This window comes from Sorex araneus, chromosome 8 (genome assembly GCF_027595985.1).
Source record: "Sorex araneus isolate mSorAra2 chromosome 8, mSorAra2.pri, whole genome shotgun sequence".
Lineage (NCBI taxonomy): Eukaryota > Metazoa > Chordata > Mammalia > Eulipotyphla > Soricidae > Sorex > Sorex araneus.
In genome coordinates this window covers 39,290,087-39,307,831 of record NC_073309.1, presented here as the reverse complement: position 1 = coordinate 39,307,831, position 17,745 = coordinate 39,290,087, and the positions used below count along the sequence as shown (strand labels likewise).

The window sequence follows — 17,745 nt, the reverse complement described above, 5'->3', positions numbered from 1 at the left end:
ATATTCCTTCCCTACCTTCCCTGTCACTGCTGCCACAATCACCAGGGGTCGCATACAAGCCGGCTGTGGTGCCTGCTAAGGGTTATACCAAAGTGACTGCTGCAGTGCTTGCAGATCTTAGCTGTGGTGCTCACTGGGGCTTGCATCCTTCTGTGGTGCTTGCACATACCTGGAATGTGGTGCAACTGGAAAATATCTGTAGCACCAGGGAGGGAGTGCAGAGAGCAGAGCTGCCCCAAACTGTGCTCAGCACAAATGGTGACACCAGGAATTTGGACTCATGACCATATATGCTTACAAGGCAGGAATTCAAAGTCACTGCAATATTCCTCTGGGCCCTCTGAAGCAAACTTTTAGAAAGCCAGCTCATTTTCCTAACTTCTCAGAACTGTTCTTTTCTGTTTTAACTAGTTAAAGCATGCCTTTCCTCTTCCTCAAACTCCTTTAATTTTTTTGTTGTTTTGATTAGGGGTCACACCTGGTGATGCTCAGCAGCCTGCATGTGGTGCTAGAGGTGGAAATCGGGTTGGCTGCATGAAAGGCCCTGTACTATCACTCCCCTTCCCAAACTCTTTAAAATGTTCCAACTGACTTCACTATCGTCAGCTTCTCCCTTCCACTTAATCAATTTTCATACAATACCATCAGCACAGATTTTCTTTTTTTGTTTTTGGGCTACACCCATCAATACTCAGGGACTACTCCTGGCAGTGCTTGGGGGATGCCAGAAATCAAACCAGGATCCTTGGTGTGAAAGGCAAGCTGTATTATTCTGGTCCTTTTCTAAAGCTAGATTTGCAAGTCACTTTATAGCCTAAAAATGTTTCTAAAATAGACCGTGCAGGAAAAATGAAATAATAAATGTAGAGCAAAAATCAAAGAGCTGGAATCAAAACAACAACAACAACAATAACAACACAAAAGATCAGCAAAACCAAGAGCTGGTTCTTTGAGACAAGATTGATAAACTACTAGCAAGACTCACGAAGAAAAACACACACACACACACACACACAGAGCTCTAATAAGCTAAATCGGAAATGCAAAAGAGGATATCACAACACAAACTACATAGGATCATCAGAGATTACTCTGAGAATCTTTACAACAGGGGGACCTTGAAAAAAACGGATAAATTACTAGATTCCTATAACCTCCCAAGGATGAACCAAGAAAATTTGGTATGCCTAAATAGACCTGTCACCAGTGAGGAAATTGAAAAGGTAATCAAACCTCTCCCCCAAAACAAAAGCCCAGACCCAGATGGATTCACTAGTGAATTCTTTCAAACCTTTAAAGAGGAAGTACTGCTAATCCTTTAAGCTTTTCCAGGAAATTGAAGAGACAGAAACACTCTCAAACAGTTTCACTGAGGCACATATCACCCTGATGCCCAAAGCAGACAGAGACACCACAAAAAAAAAAGAAAATTAACGATCAATATATATCCCCAATGAATACAGATGCAAAAATCCTCAACAAAATACTGGCATATAGAACAACTCATCAAAAAGATGACCAAGTAGGATTTATCCCAGGGATGCAAGGATGGTAAATATTCACAAGTCAACATAATACACCAAATCAATAAAAGGAAAAATAAAAACCATGTGCTCATATCAATATATGCAGAGAAAGCATTTGACAAGATCCAGCACCCATTTATGATTAAAACTCAACAAAATGGGAGCTGAGGGAACTTTTGGCAATACATTCAAAGCCATCTACCATAAGCACACAGCAAGCATAATTCTCAATGTGGAAAAACTAAAGGCTTTCCCCTTAAGATCAGGCTCAAGACAAGATTGCCCACTCTCACCACTCCTACTCAATATAGTACTGGAAGTACCTGCCATAGCAGTTAGGCAAGAAAAAGATATTAAGGGCATCCAGATAGGAAGGAAGTTATGCTTTCACTATTTGCAGACAAGATAAGAAAATCCTAAAGAATCTACAAGGGATGTGTGTTGGGACACTATGATTGAAGTGTCTCAAACATGAACAGCTTTGTAGGCGCCTGAGCAATAAATAGCACAGTGGAGAGGGCGTTTGCCTTGCACACAACCAACCTGGGTTCGATCCCCAGCATCCCATATGGTCCCCTGAGCAACACCAGGTGTAATTCCTGAGTGCAGAGCTAGGAGTAACCCTAGTATTGCCAGGTGTGACCCAAAAAGCCAACCCTCCCCAAAAAAACCCAAAACAACAACAAAATAAAAACAAAACAAAAAAACCTTTGTAACTATATTTCATGTTTGAGTCAATTGAAAAAAAATTTGACCATGAAAACTAAAGACTTGTTAGCCATTTAGTCAAATGACAAACTAGACTTTTAAAAAGGGGCTGAATTTTTTAAAAGGAGTCATCTTTGGGACAAACTTTCATTGTCCTTGAGCCTTTTAAAACTGTTACTTCTTCCCCTTTGGGGAGTTACTTCTTTCTCAAGCTGCAGCATTTCCTCAAAAACTAGTGAAAAGACCATGTTTCTGTATTTGAAACCTGACTGTCCTTAACACAGCTGATATGGTTTCCAGCTTAAATTAACTGCTATTTTGGGCCAGAATGAAGCTCAGAATTTGAACTTGTCTGTGTGTTTGGTCTCCCAATAGACAGCAAACGCTCTGAGGCTGCAAGGGTAAACTTCTTCCAAAATACTCTCCTCATGTTGTGACTTGTCTTTAGGGCCCAAAGCATAACATGCTGCTGGGTCCTCAAGAACCTTTCCATACTGCTTTCCTGTTTCCTGAAACCTAACATAGCACCAGGAAGATGCACATTTCCCCTAGCTCTATTTGCACTTCTTCGGCTGTGCCTAGATGTCCGTGGAACCCTAGGGTTAAAGTCGATTAGTGATCCAACTGTGTATGAGAAGCACAAGGATTTGGAGACTGACCTCTGTTGAAAAAACTCTCAGTTCTAATTTTTGTTTTTAGCTCCAGCTTTACTACTAATTCATTCATAGTTTTCAATTTTCACCATACCTAGTTAGGTCAATTTCTGAGCCTTTTAGAAATTTGGGTTCAAATTAGATTATCTACTATTTAGGTTCTAGCTTTACTAATTTTGCTAATCATTTGCTTTTTCAGCCTAGAAAATTTTGTTGTCTGTTGCCTCCTTTCCCAAATCTACTTTATCCTTTATGATTTGTGCCTAAACTTGGAAGAAAAAAAAAAAAGGCTCAGCATTTTAGAAGGATTTAGCAACAGGAAGGAAAAGTAAAAGCATGTCTAATCGACACAAGCTCAATTTAATCTAGGCTCTTGAAGCTGCTTTCAGTTGGGCATTCTTTCTTGTGGTTTTATATTTTAATCTCCCAAACTATAAAACTAAAAGACAGAAACTTTAAAAATTATGTAAGAACAAAAAAATAAGAGGGCATGTGTCCAAGAGAAGATGGAAAAACAAAAAATGGGAGTGGGGACAGGAGGTAAAGACAGGAGGCAGAAAGACAAGGAATGAACACATTTATTTGGTTAAAGAGTTTTAAGTCTCGGGAACAAGGTTCACAGCAAACCCCTAAAGAAGGGCCACCCAGCCTATAATCCTGTCCATGCAGTAAAATTTCAACTCCAAGAACAAAAACTTTCAGAGAGAAGTGACAGATTCAGAAGGACAACAGCAACATCAGAATGTTAGAAGACAAAACCAGCAACTTATAAAATCCATTAAACAATTTAGAATTTCCAATCACTCAGCAACCAATCAAGGTATCAATGAAAACATATTTACTTCAAAAACCGCTCCCTACAAACTCCATTTAGAAAGAAAAATGACGAAGATGCATTCAAGCACTGTTGGGGCAGGGGAAGGAGAATCAAGAAGTCAATAATGTAAGCACAAAAGAGGAACCCCGAGTGTTTTGACACAGACTAGTAGGAGACAGTGAACCAGTGGACAGTCAGAGCCAGTGCTCTTCTACAGCAGGTAAGGCCTCTGCCATGCACGTGGCTGACCACAGTTGGATCCCTGGCGCTCCCGAAGGCCCCCTGAGCACCGCCAAGAGTAATTCCTCAATCCAGGGCTAGGTCTGTCTAACTCTGAGTATCACTGGGTGTGGCCCCCAAACCAGAATCAAAACAAGAAAAAGAAGGGGTAACAGGTCAAATTCTGAATATATTTTGAAAATAAAGCTGATAGCACCAGAAACACTTGTGAGCGAAACATGAAAATGAAGACTGGAGGTTTAGGGGTTGAAGAAACAAAAAGGTGGAAAAAAAAATAGTCTTTCAAGGAGAACATATCAATCCTGCCATATACTACTTAGTAGTCAAGAAGATTATGGTAAAAACTCTTGATAAGTTCATCAGTGGGAACAAAAACTTAAAAGTGGGTTCAAAAGATACTACCAAGTAATTAGTATAAATGACAACTTCAAACAGTTTTGTTGTGAAGAATAGAAAAGTGGCAGGAGACAGAAATGAAGTAATGCAGTTGAGAGTAGTGCTTCATTTTATGGGAAAGAAATCAGAGTACCTTAAAAGATTTGGGAGGGAAGGAAAAATACTATGAGGGGAAAGAATTATTTAAGTCTGTAAGTTAAAAGGGGATGAAATGATATATATATATGTGTATGTGTGTGTAAAAAAAATATATATATATAAACATTTTGGGGGGCCACATCCAGCAGTGCTCAGGGTTTTTTCCCTAGCTCTGAGGTCAGGGATCACTTCTGATAGGACTCTGGGGACATGTGGTGTCCAGGTTGAAAATAGGTGGGCCGCTACCGGCAAGGAAAATGCCCTACCTGCTGTAACTATTGCTCTGGCCTTGTGAATATAATATTTTACAGACTTACCCATTATTTATTAACAGGGTACTTCTACAATATTCTCTTTACAAAAGCTAATTAAGGTATCACTTCAAAGCATCAGGTAAAACAATTTTCTATAGCATTTTTTTCTGGGGGGGGGGGCATAAGGGGACTTACCCAGCAATACCCAGAATTATTCTTGGCAGTGCTTGGGGGTCCATATGGGATCAAACCCAGGTCGGCCAAGTGCAAAGCAAATACGCTCTACCTGCTGTACTAACTCTCGGCCCCCTCTGTAATTTTTTTCTATAGAGATTACTTTTTCTGGATTTCGGGACCACCTGCAGAATCTGGGATCCAACTAGGGTGAGCTACAGTAAGACAAGCACTTATAAACACCTGTGCTATCTTCTGGCCCCACACTACAGTTTTCTATTCTGAATTAATTAAATTCAAGTGAAACCATACTCAATGACGGCTATTTTCGTTACTTTGGCACTTGGTTAAAAACAAAACAAAACTCTCATTATGTGTCTTGCACAGAAAAGATTTAACTATTTCTTTCCCTCTGTTACTTTCTTCAGGTGTTATGCCATTTTCTTCACTTCTGACTCAGAAAGCCTGGTTAACCTTAGTCCAGTGGAAAATAAACTTACTTTTTTTGCACCTGACTGTATGTAAACCTCCCAGAATCATCAATTTCTGTGCTCTGCAGCAGCAGCAGCTGTTTCCAATGCTTCACATTTTGGTGAATTCACTGAACAGGGAAACCAGAAGAAAACTGCTTCTTGACCTTTCACTAGATCTTTTATGTTCCTCGTAGTGATTTTACAAATTGCTGGGTTTAGGCTTCAAAATCATCAGTGAATGCAGAAAATCAATACGGCACATCACAGTTACTTTATCCATGACAAAAAGCTCTCCCACTTCTCTGGAATTATAGTCTTTTGATCATAGTTAATGATCAAGAAGCGGGTAATCTATGCCAATGGAGAAGGAAGACTCAGTAGATGAGTAAGGAAATAGTGTGTCACCGCTTACTGCTTTCACATTCCTCCACCAATCGCTTAGGGAAGCAAACAGACAAAACCAGCTGGAGATTAAGGTTCTTGCATGCAGCTCCTGGTTCAATCCTGGGCACCATATATAGTTCTCTGAGCACTGCCAAGAGGTCCTGAGCACCATGGGGGTGTGGGCCAAACTACCCCAGCCCAAATAAACAAATCTCAAAAGTTGGATTATAAGATTTGTCTTTACACAGTATCTTCCTACTTACAGTGTCAACCCTGCTTTCTATTTGAGTGATGGCTATACAAGGATTAGCTATACAAGGATAGCTAATTATATGGTAAGGATTTCACTCATCTTATACAAAATTTATAAGGAAATATGTGCACTTTGGTTTTGAAATTTCCATACCTAGAAACCTCCAACAGCTACATTTATCCTTTCATTTGTCCAACTATTTATGGAGGGCCTGCTTTGTATCAAGCACTGTGCTAGTCACTAAGGACAGAGTGACATATAACATAAAAACCCGTGACTTTAGAGCTCCCACTCAGAAGGATGAAATCTTCGGTATATGCTTAGGCATCACACTGAGACAGAGAACAGGAAACATTACAAATAGTTCAGGCAGGGGGCTGGAGAGATAGCACAGCGGGTAGGGCGTTTGCCTTGCACGCGGCCGACCCGGGTTCAAATCCCAGCATCCCATATGGTCCCCTGAGCACGGCCAGGGGTAATTCCTGAGTGCAGAGCCAGGAGTAACCCCTGTGCATCGCCGGGTGTGACCCAAAAAGCAAAAAAAAAAAAAAAAAAAAAAAAAAAAAAAAAAAAAAAAAATAGTTCAGGCATGCCACACTTGGTAAGTCTTAACATCCAAAATGGATTGTTCCTTTGAACTGTATTCTTTTATGTTTTATTGCTACAAGGCCTCACCTGGCAGTGCTTGGCCCATCCAACTTCTCTTATAGTTTAAACAAAAATTACAATTAAGCTGGAGTAAAACTCTGTATTCCCAATCATACCATTATCTTTTTCCTTTTTAGTTTCAGTGCCAGGACTCAAGCCTAGGGCTTCACACATCCAACACTCGGTATTTCCCCTTTATACCCCCACTATCCAAAATAACGTATCATGAAAACTTTAGTTGGAACTACCTCTAAGAGGTTTCTTTAAAATTAGTAAATTAAGAGGCTGGAGTTCTAGTTCACTCACGAGGGCACTTGTCTTGCATGTGGCCAAGCCAGGTTCAAACACGGGCACACCATACGGTCCCCGCCAGGAGTGATCCCTGAGCATCGCAAGGAGTGGCTCTCAAAACCAATGATTTAATAAGTTAAAATGCCAAATCATTTCCATTTACTCATTCATTAAGTAAATACTCATTTACTCCAGAAGCACGGGTGGGTGAAAAAGAAAATAATTATGTGTAAATAAGCAAAAATATCTAGGTCATGATCAATGGTAGAAAGCAGCTCAAACTACAAGAAATAAACCACAACTTAACCGATTGCATTGGGGTCTTTGTAGGCTGCCTTGAAGACTTCTTTAGCATACAGTTTTTAAAAACTTTCCCGCTGGAGCAATAGCACAGCGGGTAGGGTGTTTGCCTTCACGCGGCAGACCGGGGTTCGATTCCCAGCATCCCATATGGCCCCCGAGCACCGCCAGGAGTAATCCTTGAGTGCACGAGCCAGGAGTAACCCCTATGCGTCGCCGGGTGTGACCCAAAAACCAAAACCAAAACCAAAAACAACTTTTCCCACTTGTGCATAACCCCTATATCAAAGATATTTTACACAACCCTGGATATATGATATAGGTATGTAGATAAAACACTAATCATCATCATCATCATCATCATCATCATCATCATCATCATCCCGTTGATCGTCGAATTTCTTGAGCGGTCTCAGTAACGTCTCCATTCGTCCTAGCCCTGAGATTTTAGAAGCCTCTCTTTACTCGTCCTTCCCAACGATGCCACATTGGAGGCTCTTTCAGGGTGGGGAATGAGACCCAGCATTGTTACTGGTAACAATAACCAGTAAAAATAATAAGTCATAAGTAAACTTTTTATAAATAAGATTTGTTCAAGCCCCTCTCCCCTACAGGTTGGGTTACAACCCAGAGTTTAAAAAGCTAAACTGCAGGAGACTTGAGAAGCTTGTCACATTTACCTCAATTTCACTTTTATATGACTATAGTAAGTCTGTGAAATCTAACAAAAAATAAAGGACATCACCCACTTGGTGGTACTCTGGAACTGGATTTCATATATGCACAGTGAGACCATACAATTTATTACCCAAACTGGACGTCAATATTTTTACTTTTTTTGGGCTTCAGAACCACACCTAGCCAGGCCTAGGGCTTCAACACACAAGGCTCCAGAACTTTGAATCATCTCCCCATTCCTAAAATGAATCTTTTCAAGAGAGAAAAGGGACATTTTAATAATTATGCCAGAACAACAGGCACAAATAAGGACTTTCCACCAGAACAAACCAGGTCACATGGTCAGCCTAATTACATGCCACATCAAATATAACTACTTCAAAATTTCAAGAGTATTTTATAGTTCCAGACGGATTTAAATTATAAGTTATAGACAAGTCAAGAATGTAAATTATAGTCTGGACCATATAAACCAAGTGAATCCCACACTAAATTTAAGAAATTAAGTATCTCACACCATACACAAATCAGTATCAGGTGAATACACACCTAAATGTGAAAAGGCAAAGCAGTATGTTCTGGAAAGATCTCCATAACCTTGGGATAATGAAAAAAATCCTAAAACAAAATAAAAGAAGCCATAAAGGAAAAGACCTATACACATTTATGTCTACATTAAAATAAAGAACTTCTGTTTATTGGAAGAAAACAGGGTTGGGAAGATAGTATAGGAGTTAAGGCGCTTTCCTTACAGGTGAGGCTACACCTCCCTCTACCCCCACCCCCCCAAATAGCAAAAGGCACTTTGCGGTATCCGATTCAACAAAGGATTCATGTTCAGAATTCCAAAACTCTAGGTAGAAAGACAAGCAAGTACTTCAACAGAAAAATAGGCGTAAGATTTCAAAGGCGAGGCCAGAGAGATAATATAGCTGGTAGGGTGGGTTGGCCTCACAGGAGGCCAGCCAGCCAGTGTTCAATCCCAGACATCCCACAGGGTCCCCCAGCACTGCCAGGAGCCATTTCTGAGTGCTGAGCCAGGAGTAGTCCCTTAGCAGAGCGATGTGCGCTTCCCCCCACCCGCACCCAAAGGGGAAAGGTGTTCACCTCTTTAGTAATCAGGAAGAGTACAAATGCATACAACTACAAACCCCGCAGACTGACCAGAATTCAAATATCTGATACTAAATATTTATGTTGGTGAGAACAGGAAACAACCAAAACCCTCAAATGTTAATAACTTAAAGACTGTGAAAAAACACTTCAGAAAACGTAGTTTTACTCTAATAAAGAAGTATTTCCTATGATCTTGTAATTCAAATTCTAGTTGAATTCTTAGAAAATTTCATAAACATGCCTTTCAGTGCTCTTAAATACAAATGCTTATAGAGACTACAGCCATAAAGTTCATGATAGCCAGAAACTGTAAACAATTTAGTTTTAACTGCATGTTAAAACTAAAATGCTATACTCATACAGGGATACTGCAACATAATGCAACAACAAAAGCTAAAAGTAAAATGGATACAAGTATCACTTAAGTTAGAAAATATAAGTGACTGAAAGGAAATGTCAGGGTGTCACACAGATGGCTCAATGGGCAGGAGCATATGCTTTGCATGCTGGAGACATGGATTGGTCCTAGGAACATGGTCCCTGGAGCACTAGGAGTGCTCCCTAAACAAAGTGCTGGCATAGCCCAAGTACCTGAGCACAGCTAGATGTGGTCCAAAACCTGAAACAAACACACACAAGGGGCTTAGACAGTACACAGGAGTTAAGAAGCAGAGCCAATCCTAGTTTGATGCTCTGCACCACATATAAAGCGCCCCCCCCCCCCATCAGCACCACCAGAAATGATGAGTACCAAGGCAGGAGTAATCTGAGCACTGTCAGGCATGAGCCCCAAAACAAAAACCAACCAAACAAAATCAAGAACTTCTATTTACCGAGAGAAACCAGTAAACAAACAAAAAAGGCAACACCAAAACACACGATACTACAAATGTCAAAACTATATATAACACACTTTTTTTTTTTGGTTTTTTTTTTTGTTGTTGTTGTTTGGGGGCCATACCCAGCAGTGCTCAGGATCATTCCTGGTGGTGTTTAGGGAAACATGTGGTACTAGGTTATCAAACCTGGGCTGGCTGTATGTTAAGCTAAATGCTCTATCCACTGTATTCTCTCTCCATCTCCTTAAAATAATATTTATACAGAGCCTAAGAGGGTACTTAGTCATGATAGAAAGATGCAGGTGTGGGAGGCCACTAGGAACATAGCTACAGGTTCTTTGTTGAAAAATATCATGTAGGGAGAAGGGAAAGCTCAATGTTAGAAGGCTTACTTGTAGGCATGAGGCCTGGAATTGATACCTGGATCATATGTAGTACTCAGTGCAATTACTTTGTACCATCTCCCTGGCCCTTTTAACATTATTTTTTTGGTCTGGGAAAGAAGTTTTTAAAAATTCATTTTATTTAAAAATCTTTCCCACATGTATAATAGTTTTACCATACAGGGAAATTTGCCTCCAGCATAAATTATCATCCAAAAATGAATTCTAAGAATGTTTCTTAGTCAGAAATGAACTTATACTTTAGGAAGGATGGCATGAATTTCTAAATCCAAATGTATACAATATTCTAAGTTCCACAAATAAGTTTTAGTTTTAACGTGCTAGATTGTTAATTCTTTGCCCACATTTCAAAATAGGTAGAATTTCAGGTATCAAATTATATCATGTATATTTTAAAACTTAAAGACACCCCATTTTTATTTCTGAAATTTGAATTAGGTACTGTTGATTGCTATAAAGCAGACTGAGTTTAGATACTGCTATGTAAAATATCAATTTGATAATTAGTTTTTGCAAGGAGAAATTCTGGAAACTGTTGCACATTAAACACTATGACTTAAGAAACAGCATGTATTATTATGTAGTACTGTCATCCTCTTATTAATCTAGCAGGCAAAAGTAACATCTCCATTGTGAGACTTGTTACTGTTTCTGGCGTATATGGAATATGCCAGGTGTAGCTTGCCAGACTCTGCCCTGCGGGTGGGATTCTCTCGGTAGCTTGCCCGGCTCTCAGAGAGGAACAGAGGAATCAAACCTGGGTCAGCCGAGTGCAAGGTAAACGCCCTACCCACTGTGCTATGGTGCTATCCCTCTAGTCCCTGTTATTATGTAACAATTCAAAAATGTATTGTTATTGGGATTAAATACCAAAGGGCACACAAAATATCAATGACTAAAAAATTCAAAGATTATAAACCTTTTTATTGCTATACTTTAGAGCAATTGCCGAAGGATGGTAAAGAGATCAAATTATGTTTGGTATATGATTTAAACTAGAGACTAAATGTTTACCATCTTTAGACAAGTCAAAAAGACTGATTTTTGTAGAGCATTAAAACATAGATGTTTCTAGATTCCTGTATAAAAGGGTATAATCATAGTTTCATTTGTTTTAAATATATTTTATTCCTCCAATTCCAATTCTCTTCCCCTGTTACCACTGGGGATGGGGGGAAGGGTAGAGGTTTGCACATAAATCCAGCTGTGGCGTTCACCTGTCTTTTTATTTTTAATTTTTAAAAACCACTTAATACTTTAGAAATCCTTGACATGTATGGATTTGTGGCAGGACAGATAAGAGAGCAGGGGCACATAGTTCTGGGTGGCCCCCTCAGCTCCTCAGCCCCCGCAACCCACTGGAAGCACAGTGTGACCTGTCCACCGCTCTAAAGAGTCAAAGCACACAGCCAACAGGAAGGCATCTATGCTGGCACTGAAATTCAGGTTAGGCAAAATTCACTGAAACTCAGATTAGGATTAAAAAAAAAAAGGGAATAAAAAAGCTGCTTAAAGTTATCAAAACACTTGACTAAGCAATACTATTTCCAGCCTGGATGTACGGAAGTAGTTCTCATCAAGAGCTGTTGAGACCCGTAAGTCATAACCCTTAAGTCATAAAAGCTAAAATATTACAATGAATATCCATGTAAATATATGTGTGTGTGTGTGTGTGTGTGAGAGAGAGAGAGAGAGAGAGAGAGAGAAAGAGAGAGAGAGAGAGAGAGAGAGAGAGAGAGAGAGAGAGAGAGAGAGAGAGAGGGGCAGGGGGTGCAGAGAGAGATTACGACTGCTTTCCATGAATGCAGCTGACTGGGAGTTCGTTACTGGAACCTGGGCCCGACCGGGAGTGAGTCCTGAGCACTGCCTGGTGAGCCACCCGTCCCCAGAAGGTAAGGGGCGTGCCCACAGGGCGTCAAGAAAAAGCAAAATAAAATAACATTAAAACTCCCTAGACAGGAATAAGAATTACTATTCAAAATGATACAGTAGGTACATCAAAAACAAACAAAAAAAACACTGATAATGTGAAACGATTCTCCTATCAGTCCAAGATCTGTCTTTTTTTTTTTTTTTTTGGCTACAAACCCACAGACCTGCCACTACCTTAATCCTCATCTCAGAGCTCTACCTTCCTCACCATCCTCCCCGCTCCAGAGCATCACGAACTTTAGGTGGCAGCTTCCTCTGCATACTGGGGACTGAGTATGTTGAATCCCTCGGTGGACCTACGGGGAAAATGCACGCGCAGGTCCCTGTAATCTACGAGAAGGTGGGCGCCCACCAGCCCCCCCTCCCCCGCCCCGATTTCTTTGGAAACTGAATCACCATGAAATAGTTACAATCTTGTTCATGATTGGGTTACAGTAATACAAAGTTCTATCACCCATCCCTCCTTCACCTGTGTACATTTCCCACCACCACTGTATCTAGTCGCCCTCCCGCCCACCCGCCCAGACACTTTCCTTCCCCCTCCCTCTCGCATCTCCCTACCCCAAAAGGGCATCAAGGTCCCCAAGGCTGGTACATTACAGGTTATCATGTATGCCCCTTAATCCCTTTCAGCACTCAGCTCTTGTCCAGAGCGCCATTCCTATCATGCGGCAGATTTCCTTTTAAGATCTAGAAGAAACTCAAGTTTATGGCCTTGCACACCCCCCTGGCTTCCCCACCCCGGGCGGGCGCGGCGTTGGGGCGGGGGAGGGGGCGCCAGCACGTGTGCGAGGAAACAAAATGTTTGGGTATTAGCTGGGGGTCAGGCAACCTTCCACCTCCCCGGGGTGGGGGCGCGCATGTGGGGGGGTCCAGCCGGCGCCCACTGCCCACCACACCGGGGGCCGCGTGGCTACAGAGCCCCTCCTGACCGCAGGTGGCCGCGAGCGTCGCAACACGCACGCCCTCGCGGCTTGCACGAGCGGCCGTGGAGGCTGCGGGTCCCGCACGCAGGTCAACAGCCCGGACTGACGGGCCAAGTGCGGGCGAGGGGGGGAAGGTGGGGGGGGTGCGCGCGCCGCCGGGAGGAGCGAAGCCCAAAGTTGGGGCGCAGGCAGGACTTCACGGTGCACCTGAGGAATCGAAGAGATGCACAGCCGGGAGGAAAAATAGAAGAGGGGGGGCGGGGGAAAAAAAACAGGTGTGTATGTGTATGGATGTGTGTGTGCGTGTGCGTTTTTGTGTGTGTGTGTGAGCGATGGGTGGTCTGCAAGAAGCACCACCTCGGCGCTCCAACTCCCAACAGGGCGGAAAGCAAAGAAACAAAAAAACAAGCCAATAAACAAACAAACAAAAAAAACCCCCCAATTCCGAGGCCCCTCCGGCTTCGTTTTGCAGTTAGGGGCGGCAGAACCACGGAATTTCCTCGTTGGAAGACAACAGACGTCCGTGTTCTCCGGGCCCGTTCTCGGACTTCAAGGCCGCCCCGCCCGCCCCGCCGCCCGGGTCCCGGAGGGCCCGGATGGAGGCGCCGAGCCCGGGGGAGGCCGCGGCCGGGCCGGGCCGCGACGCCCGGGGCCCGGGGGCGGGCAGGGGCGCCGGCGGCGAGCGGCGGCCCGGCGGGGGAGCGCGGCGCGGCCGGGGCCCGGGGCCGCCCCCCGCGGCACGAGGCGAGGCCCGGCCCGGCGTACCTTTGGCGAGGGCGACGGTGGAGTTCTCGGTGTCGATGGTGTAGAGGATGCCCTCGTAGCGGATCTCCGCCTTGGAGATAAGGCTGATCTTGCTGCCGATGTAAGGGGTGCCCCCGCTCATGGCGCCGCCGCCGCCGCCGCTCCGGGCCGCTCGCAGACAGGCAGATCCCACGCCGCCGCCGCTCCGCGCAGCCGCTCGCTCCGCCGGCGCCTACAGCAGCCGCCTCACAGCCAACATGGCGGCGGCGCCGGCTCCGCTACCCTCCCCCCAGCCTCCCGCCCTCTAGCCGCGGCGCGGCGGCGGCGGCGGCGGCAGCAGCGGAGGCGGCGCGGGGCATGCTGGGCCGGCGAGCCTGGCTCTCGCGAGACTCGGCGGCCGGCCGGGCGGAGGGGGGCGCGGCGCGGCGCGGCGCGGAGCGAGGCTGTCCGTCCGGTCGGCTCGGGCCGGGCCCTGCTGGTGCGCGCAGCTGGAGAGACAAGTGTCGGAGGAAGGCCGCTGGCTTCCCGGCCTCCGGGACCCTCTGCGGGCAGTCTTCGTGCCCTCCGAGGATGCCTCCGTCTGCCCCAGACTTGGATCTAGATCTCGGCCGCGGCTGCTTCGGCAAACGCGGATTCCCTCTTTCCGGGTAGTTGCCCACCCGCCTCCTAGTTCCTGTAGAGCTCCTTTTCGGACCCGATCCCCGGGGCCGAGAGATAGCTTGGCAGGCTGCAGTGCAGGCTTTGCAGACAGGAGGCCCAGCTTGCATCCCAGCATCGCATGATCTCCTGAACGCCCCAGCTTGTGTCTCCACCCCACCCCCAAATAAAGCAGATTTGCGGCACCCCTTCCCCAATTAAGCATCATTCGCTGAGCTGTCACTGACCAATAACGCCGTCCGAGCCCCAACACCAACTCTCTCTTCTCCCCTTCTCTGCCTGGGACTCTGTCCAGCATTCCAGGTGGTCTCACCCGAGGTAGGGCGGCTTTCAGTGCGCACAGACCAAAAAACAATCGCTAGGATCTGCAGCTCTGATCAGTTTTATGATCCATGGATTCGGCAATTACTCCAGTCCGATGTCTTCATGGGCCAATTAGTGTGGTTAAAGCCATATCCCTGCTTTCCCCCTCTTAACTGAATCTTCACTGAAGTCTTTGGTGCCATTTATTTGACTATTCTTCTTTGGGGCCCTCCTGGGCTAATCGCTCAACCCTTCCTCCGAGGCAAAGCCCAGGGTCCGGAGTGATAGCACAGCAAGTAGGGCACTTGCCTTGCACACGCCACTTGGGTTCGATCCTCAGCATCCCGTATGGTCCCCTGAGTACTGCCAGAAGTTAAATAATTCATAAGTGCAGAGTCAGGAGTAACTCCTGAACATACCAGGTGTAAGACAAGAAAACAAACAAAAAAACCCACCAAAAATCCACTGCAAAGCCTGTGTGTGTGTCCATTCTGCTTACTTCTCTGCTCCCTACTCCTTTCCAGCAAACACCATTCCTCTACGCCATCACTCTTCAGCCTTTACATGCTGGACTAAGCTGTGTCCTGCATACAGATCCACACATGGAGGTTGTAACCAAGGCGACAGATCAGTGGAGTCCAACCTTTCTATCCCTGCCCACCAGTTGAAGACCACTGCTCTATTACTCTATTGTTGCAATAATCTTTTAAAATGTCATCCTACTCTACCTTTACCACTTTCCTGAGTATTCCACTAGACAGTGTAGGCCTAACTGGTGCTGGGTCCTGGCAGCGCTGGGGCTCACCAGGGCCACACCCAATGGCACTTCGGGGCAGGGAGGGTGCCAGGATCAAACTCCAGACAGGCTTAAACGCAGGGCCTGCCACATGGGCTTCTGCTCTTTGAGCTATAACCCCCATCCCAACTCTACCCTAGAGCTTTGATCTATATTTATTAGTTTGGTTTGGGGGCCACACTCAGCTGTACTCAGGGTTTATTTCTGACTTTGCTCAGAGATCACGCCTGCGGGTTCCATATGCTGAGTCAGGGATCAAACCTGGGTTAGCCCAGTAACTAGTTTATTTTTAACACAGGTGCCAGAAGGATTTTGTTAAAGTCTTAACTCATAGCCTCCCTGTACGCATGCCTTTCCTGGGGGGGGGGGGACTCCTTACTTATAGCCACACATTTAGTGCCTTGCAGCCTCACTTCCGCATTCTTTCTCATTCATCCTGAACTTTGACCCTTCACTCTGATATCCACTCAAGTGCTCAAGGGCCACCTCCAGGGATCACTTTCCTTCCTGTCCTGTTTACATCTGCCTTACTGCTTCTTGTTTTCCTTCATAGCATTTACTTCCCCTTGACTGCTCTTCCTTCAAGGGACGTCCCTGGACATCCTTCATTGTGTGGGTGGGTCTCACTTCTTCACTAGCCCCTCCACACTTTGAGGCAGAAATGATTTGGTCACTGCTCTGTAATCAAGACCTAGTGGAACAGCTGGCACGAGGCAGCTGCTCAGTAAATTGCTGCTGAGTGAACAGTGAGATGTTTGGGAAATGGAATGAGCAAATGCTGAGAAGGCAGGTGACCCTGAAAGGCGAAGCAAGAGAGCAGAATGTGCCAGGGCTCCTGCTTGCCGGCTTCTGACGAGGCTTAAACTTCGGTCAAGACAAGTTTCCTGGCGGGAAGTTGAGCTCTTCTTCATACCAGGGGTGAGCGGATTCCATCTCCAGCTACAAACTGAACATTTCAAGTTTACAACTTCATTCCAGAACCTTATTCTCAGGGTCACACCCTATGTTTACTAGAGGCCATTTACTTGAGTGTTCAAAGGTGCTTCCTAATCAACATGTTCAAAATTGTCTGCATTTACTTCCTGCTTTCCCCAAGATAGAACCTGTCCTTTATCCGTGTTCCCTCTCCTTCAGCATCACTAGCCTCAGGGTTCACCCAGGTACCAAATCTGAAACCAAGAGTCCAATCACCAGTCTTGTTGATGTCACACACACACACACACACACACACACACGTGCACTTTTCCTTTTCCTTTTTGGGTTTTTGTGTCACATCAAGTGTTACTGGTTTAGAGCTCAGGGATCATTTGCTCCTGGTGGTGCTTGGGAGATCCCACAATTCGAGAAATCAAACCTAGATTCCTGCATGCAAAGCTTGCAATCCAGCCTGCTGAACTATCTCCCTGGACATACATTTCATTTTATGTTTGTTTCTTTTTTTTTCTTTTTTCTTTTTGGGTCACACCTGGCGATGCACAGGGGTCACTCCTGGCTCTGCACTCAGGAATTACCCCTGGCGGTGCTCAGGGGACCATATGGGATGCTGGGAATCCAACCTGGGTCAGCAGCGTGCAAGGCAAATGCCCTACCTGCTGTGCTATCACTCCAGCCCCATTATGTTTGTTTCTTGATTTTTTTTTTTTTTATGGGCCACACCTGGCATTGCTCAGAGCCTGTTCCTGGTCTGTTGTTGAGGGTTCACTCCTAGCAATAAGATCAAACTTGGGTCTCTTTGGGGACTGGAGAGAGAGAGAGAGGGTATGCTGGATAAGGCACTTGCCTTGTGAGCGGACCACCTGGGTTCCATCCCCAGCACTCCATATGTTTCCTGAGCACCTTTGGAGTGATCTGAGTACAGAGGAGTAAGTCCTGAGCCTAAGTTGTGGCCTCAAACCCCCAAACAAAACAAAAGAAGTTGGGCATCTCACATGCAAAGTTTGTGCCTCAACCCTTTGAAATATCTCGCTGGCACTCTATGTTTTACAGTTCGTGATTTTCTGCACCAGGAACTAGGCACAAATGCAGCTTGGTAGCCACAAATGTGTCAGGCATGCAAATCCCCTATGTATATGCTGGAACGAGATTGATAACTGAG

General features: G+C 44.8%; 1 protein-coding gene across 5 annotated transcripts in view; it reads right to left on the bottom strand.

Annotated features, from left to right (window-relative positions):
* The window catches only part of LSM14A (LSM14A mRNA processing body assembly factor), a 62,979-nt gene extending 48,759 nt beyond the window's left edge, over nucleotides 1–14,220 (bottom strand). For 2 of the 5 annotated variants that reach the window (XM_055145761.1, XM_055145763.1), the window contains exon 1: nucleotides 13,916–14,215. In XM_055145761.1, the coding sequence (XP_055001736.1) occupies nucleotides 13,916–14,036 (121 nt within the window). In that variant the 5' untranslated portion in view covers nucleotides 14,037–14,215. Of the gene's footprint in view, nucleotides 1–13,915 lie in introns of all 5 variants that reach the window. The other 3 variants (XM_055145760.1, XM_055145759.1, XM_055145762.1) reach the window with 3 other exon arrangements.
* Nucleotides 14,221–17,745: the final 3,525 nt, after the last annotated feature.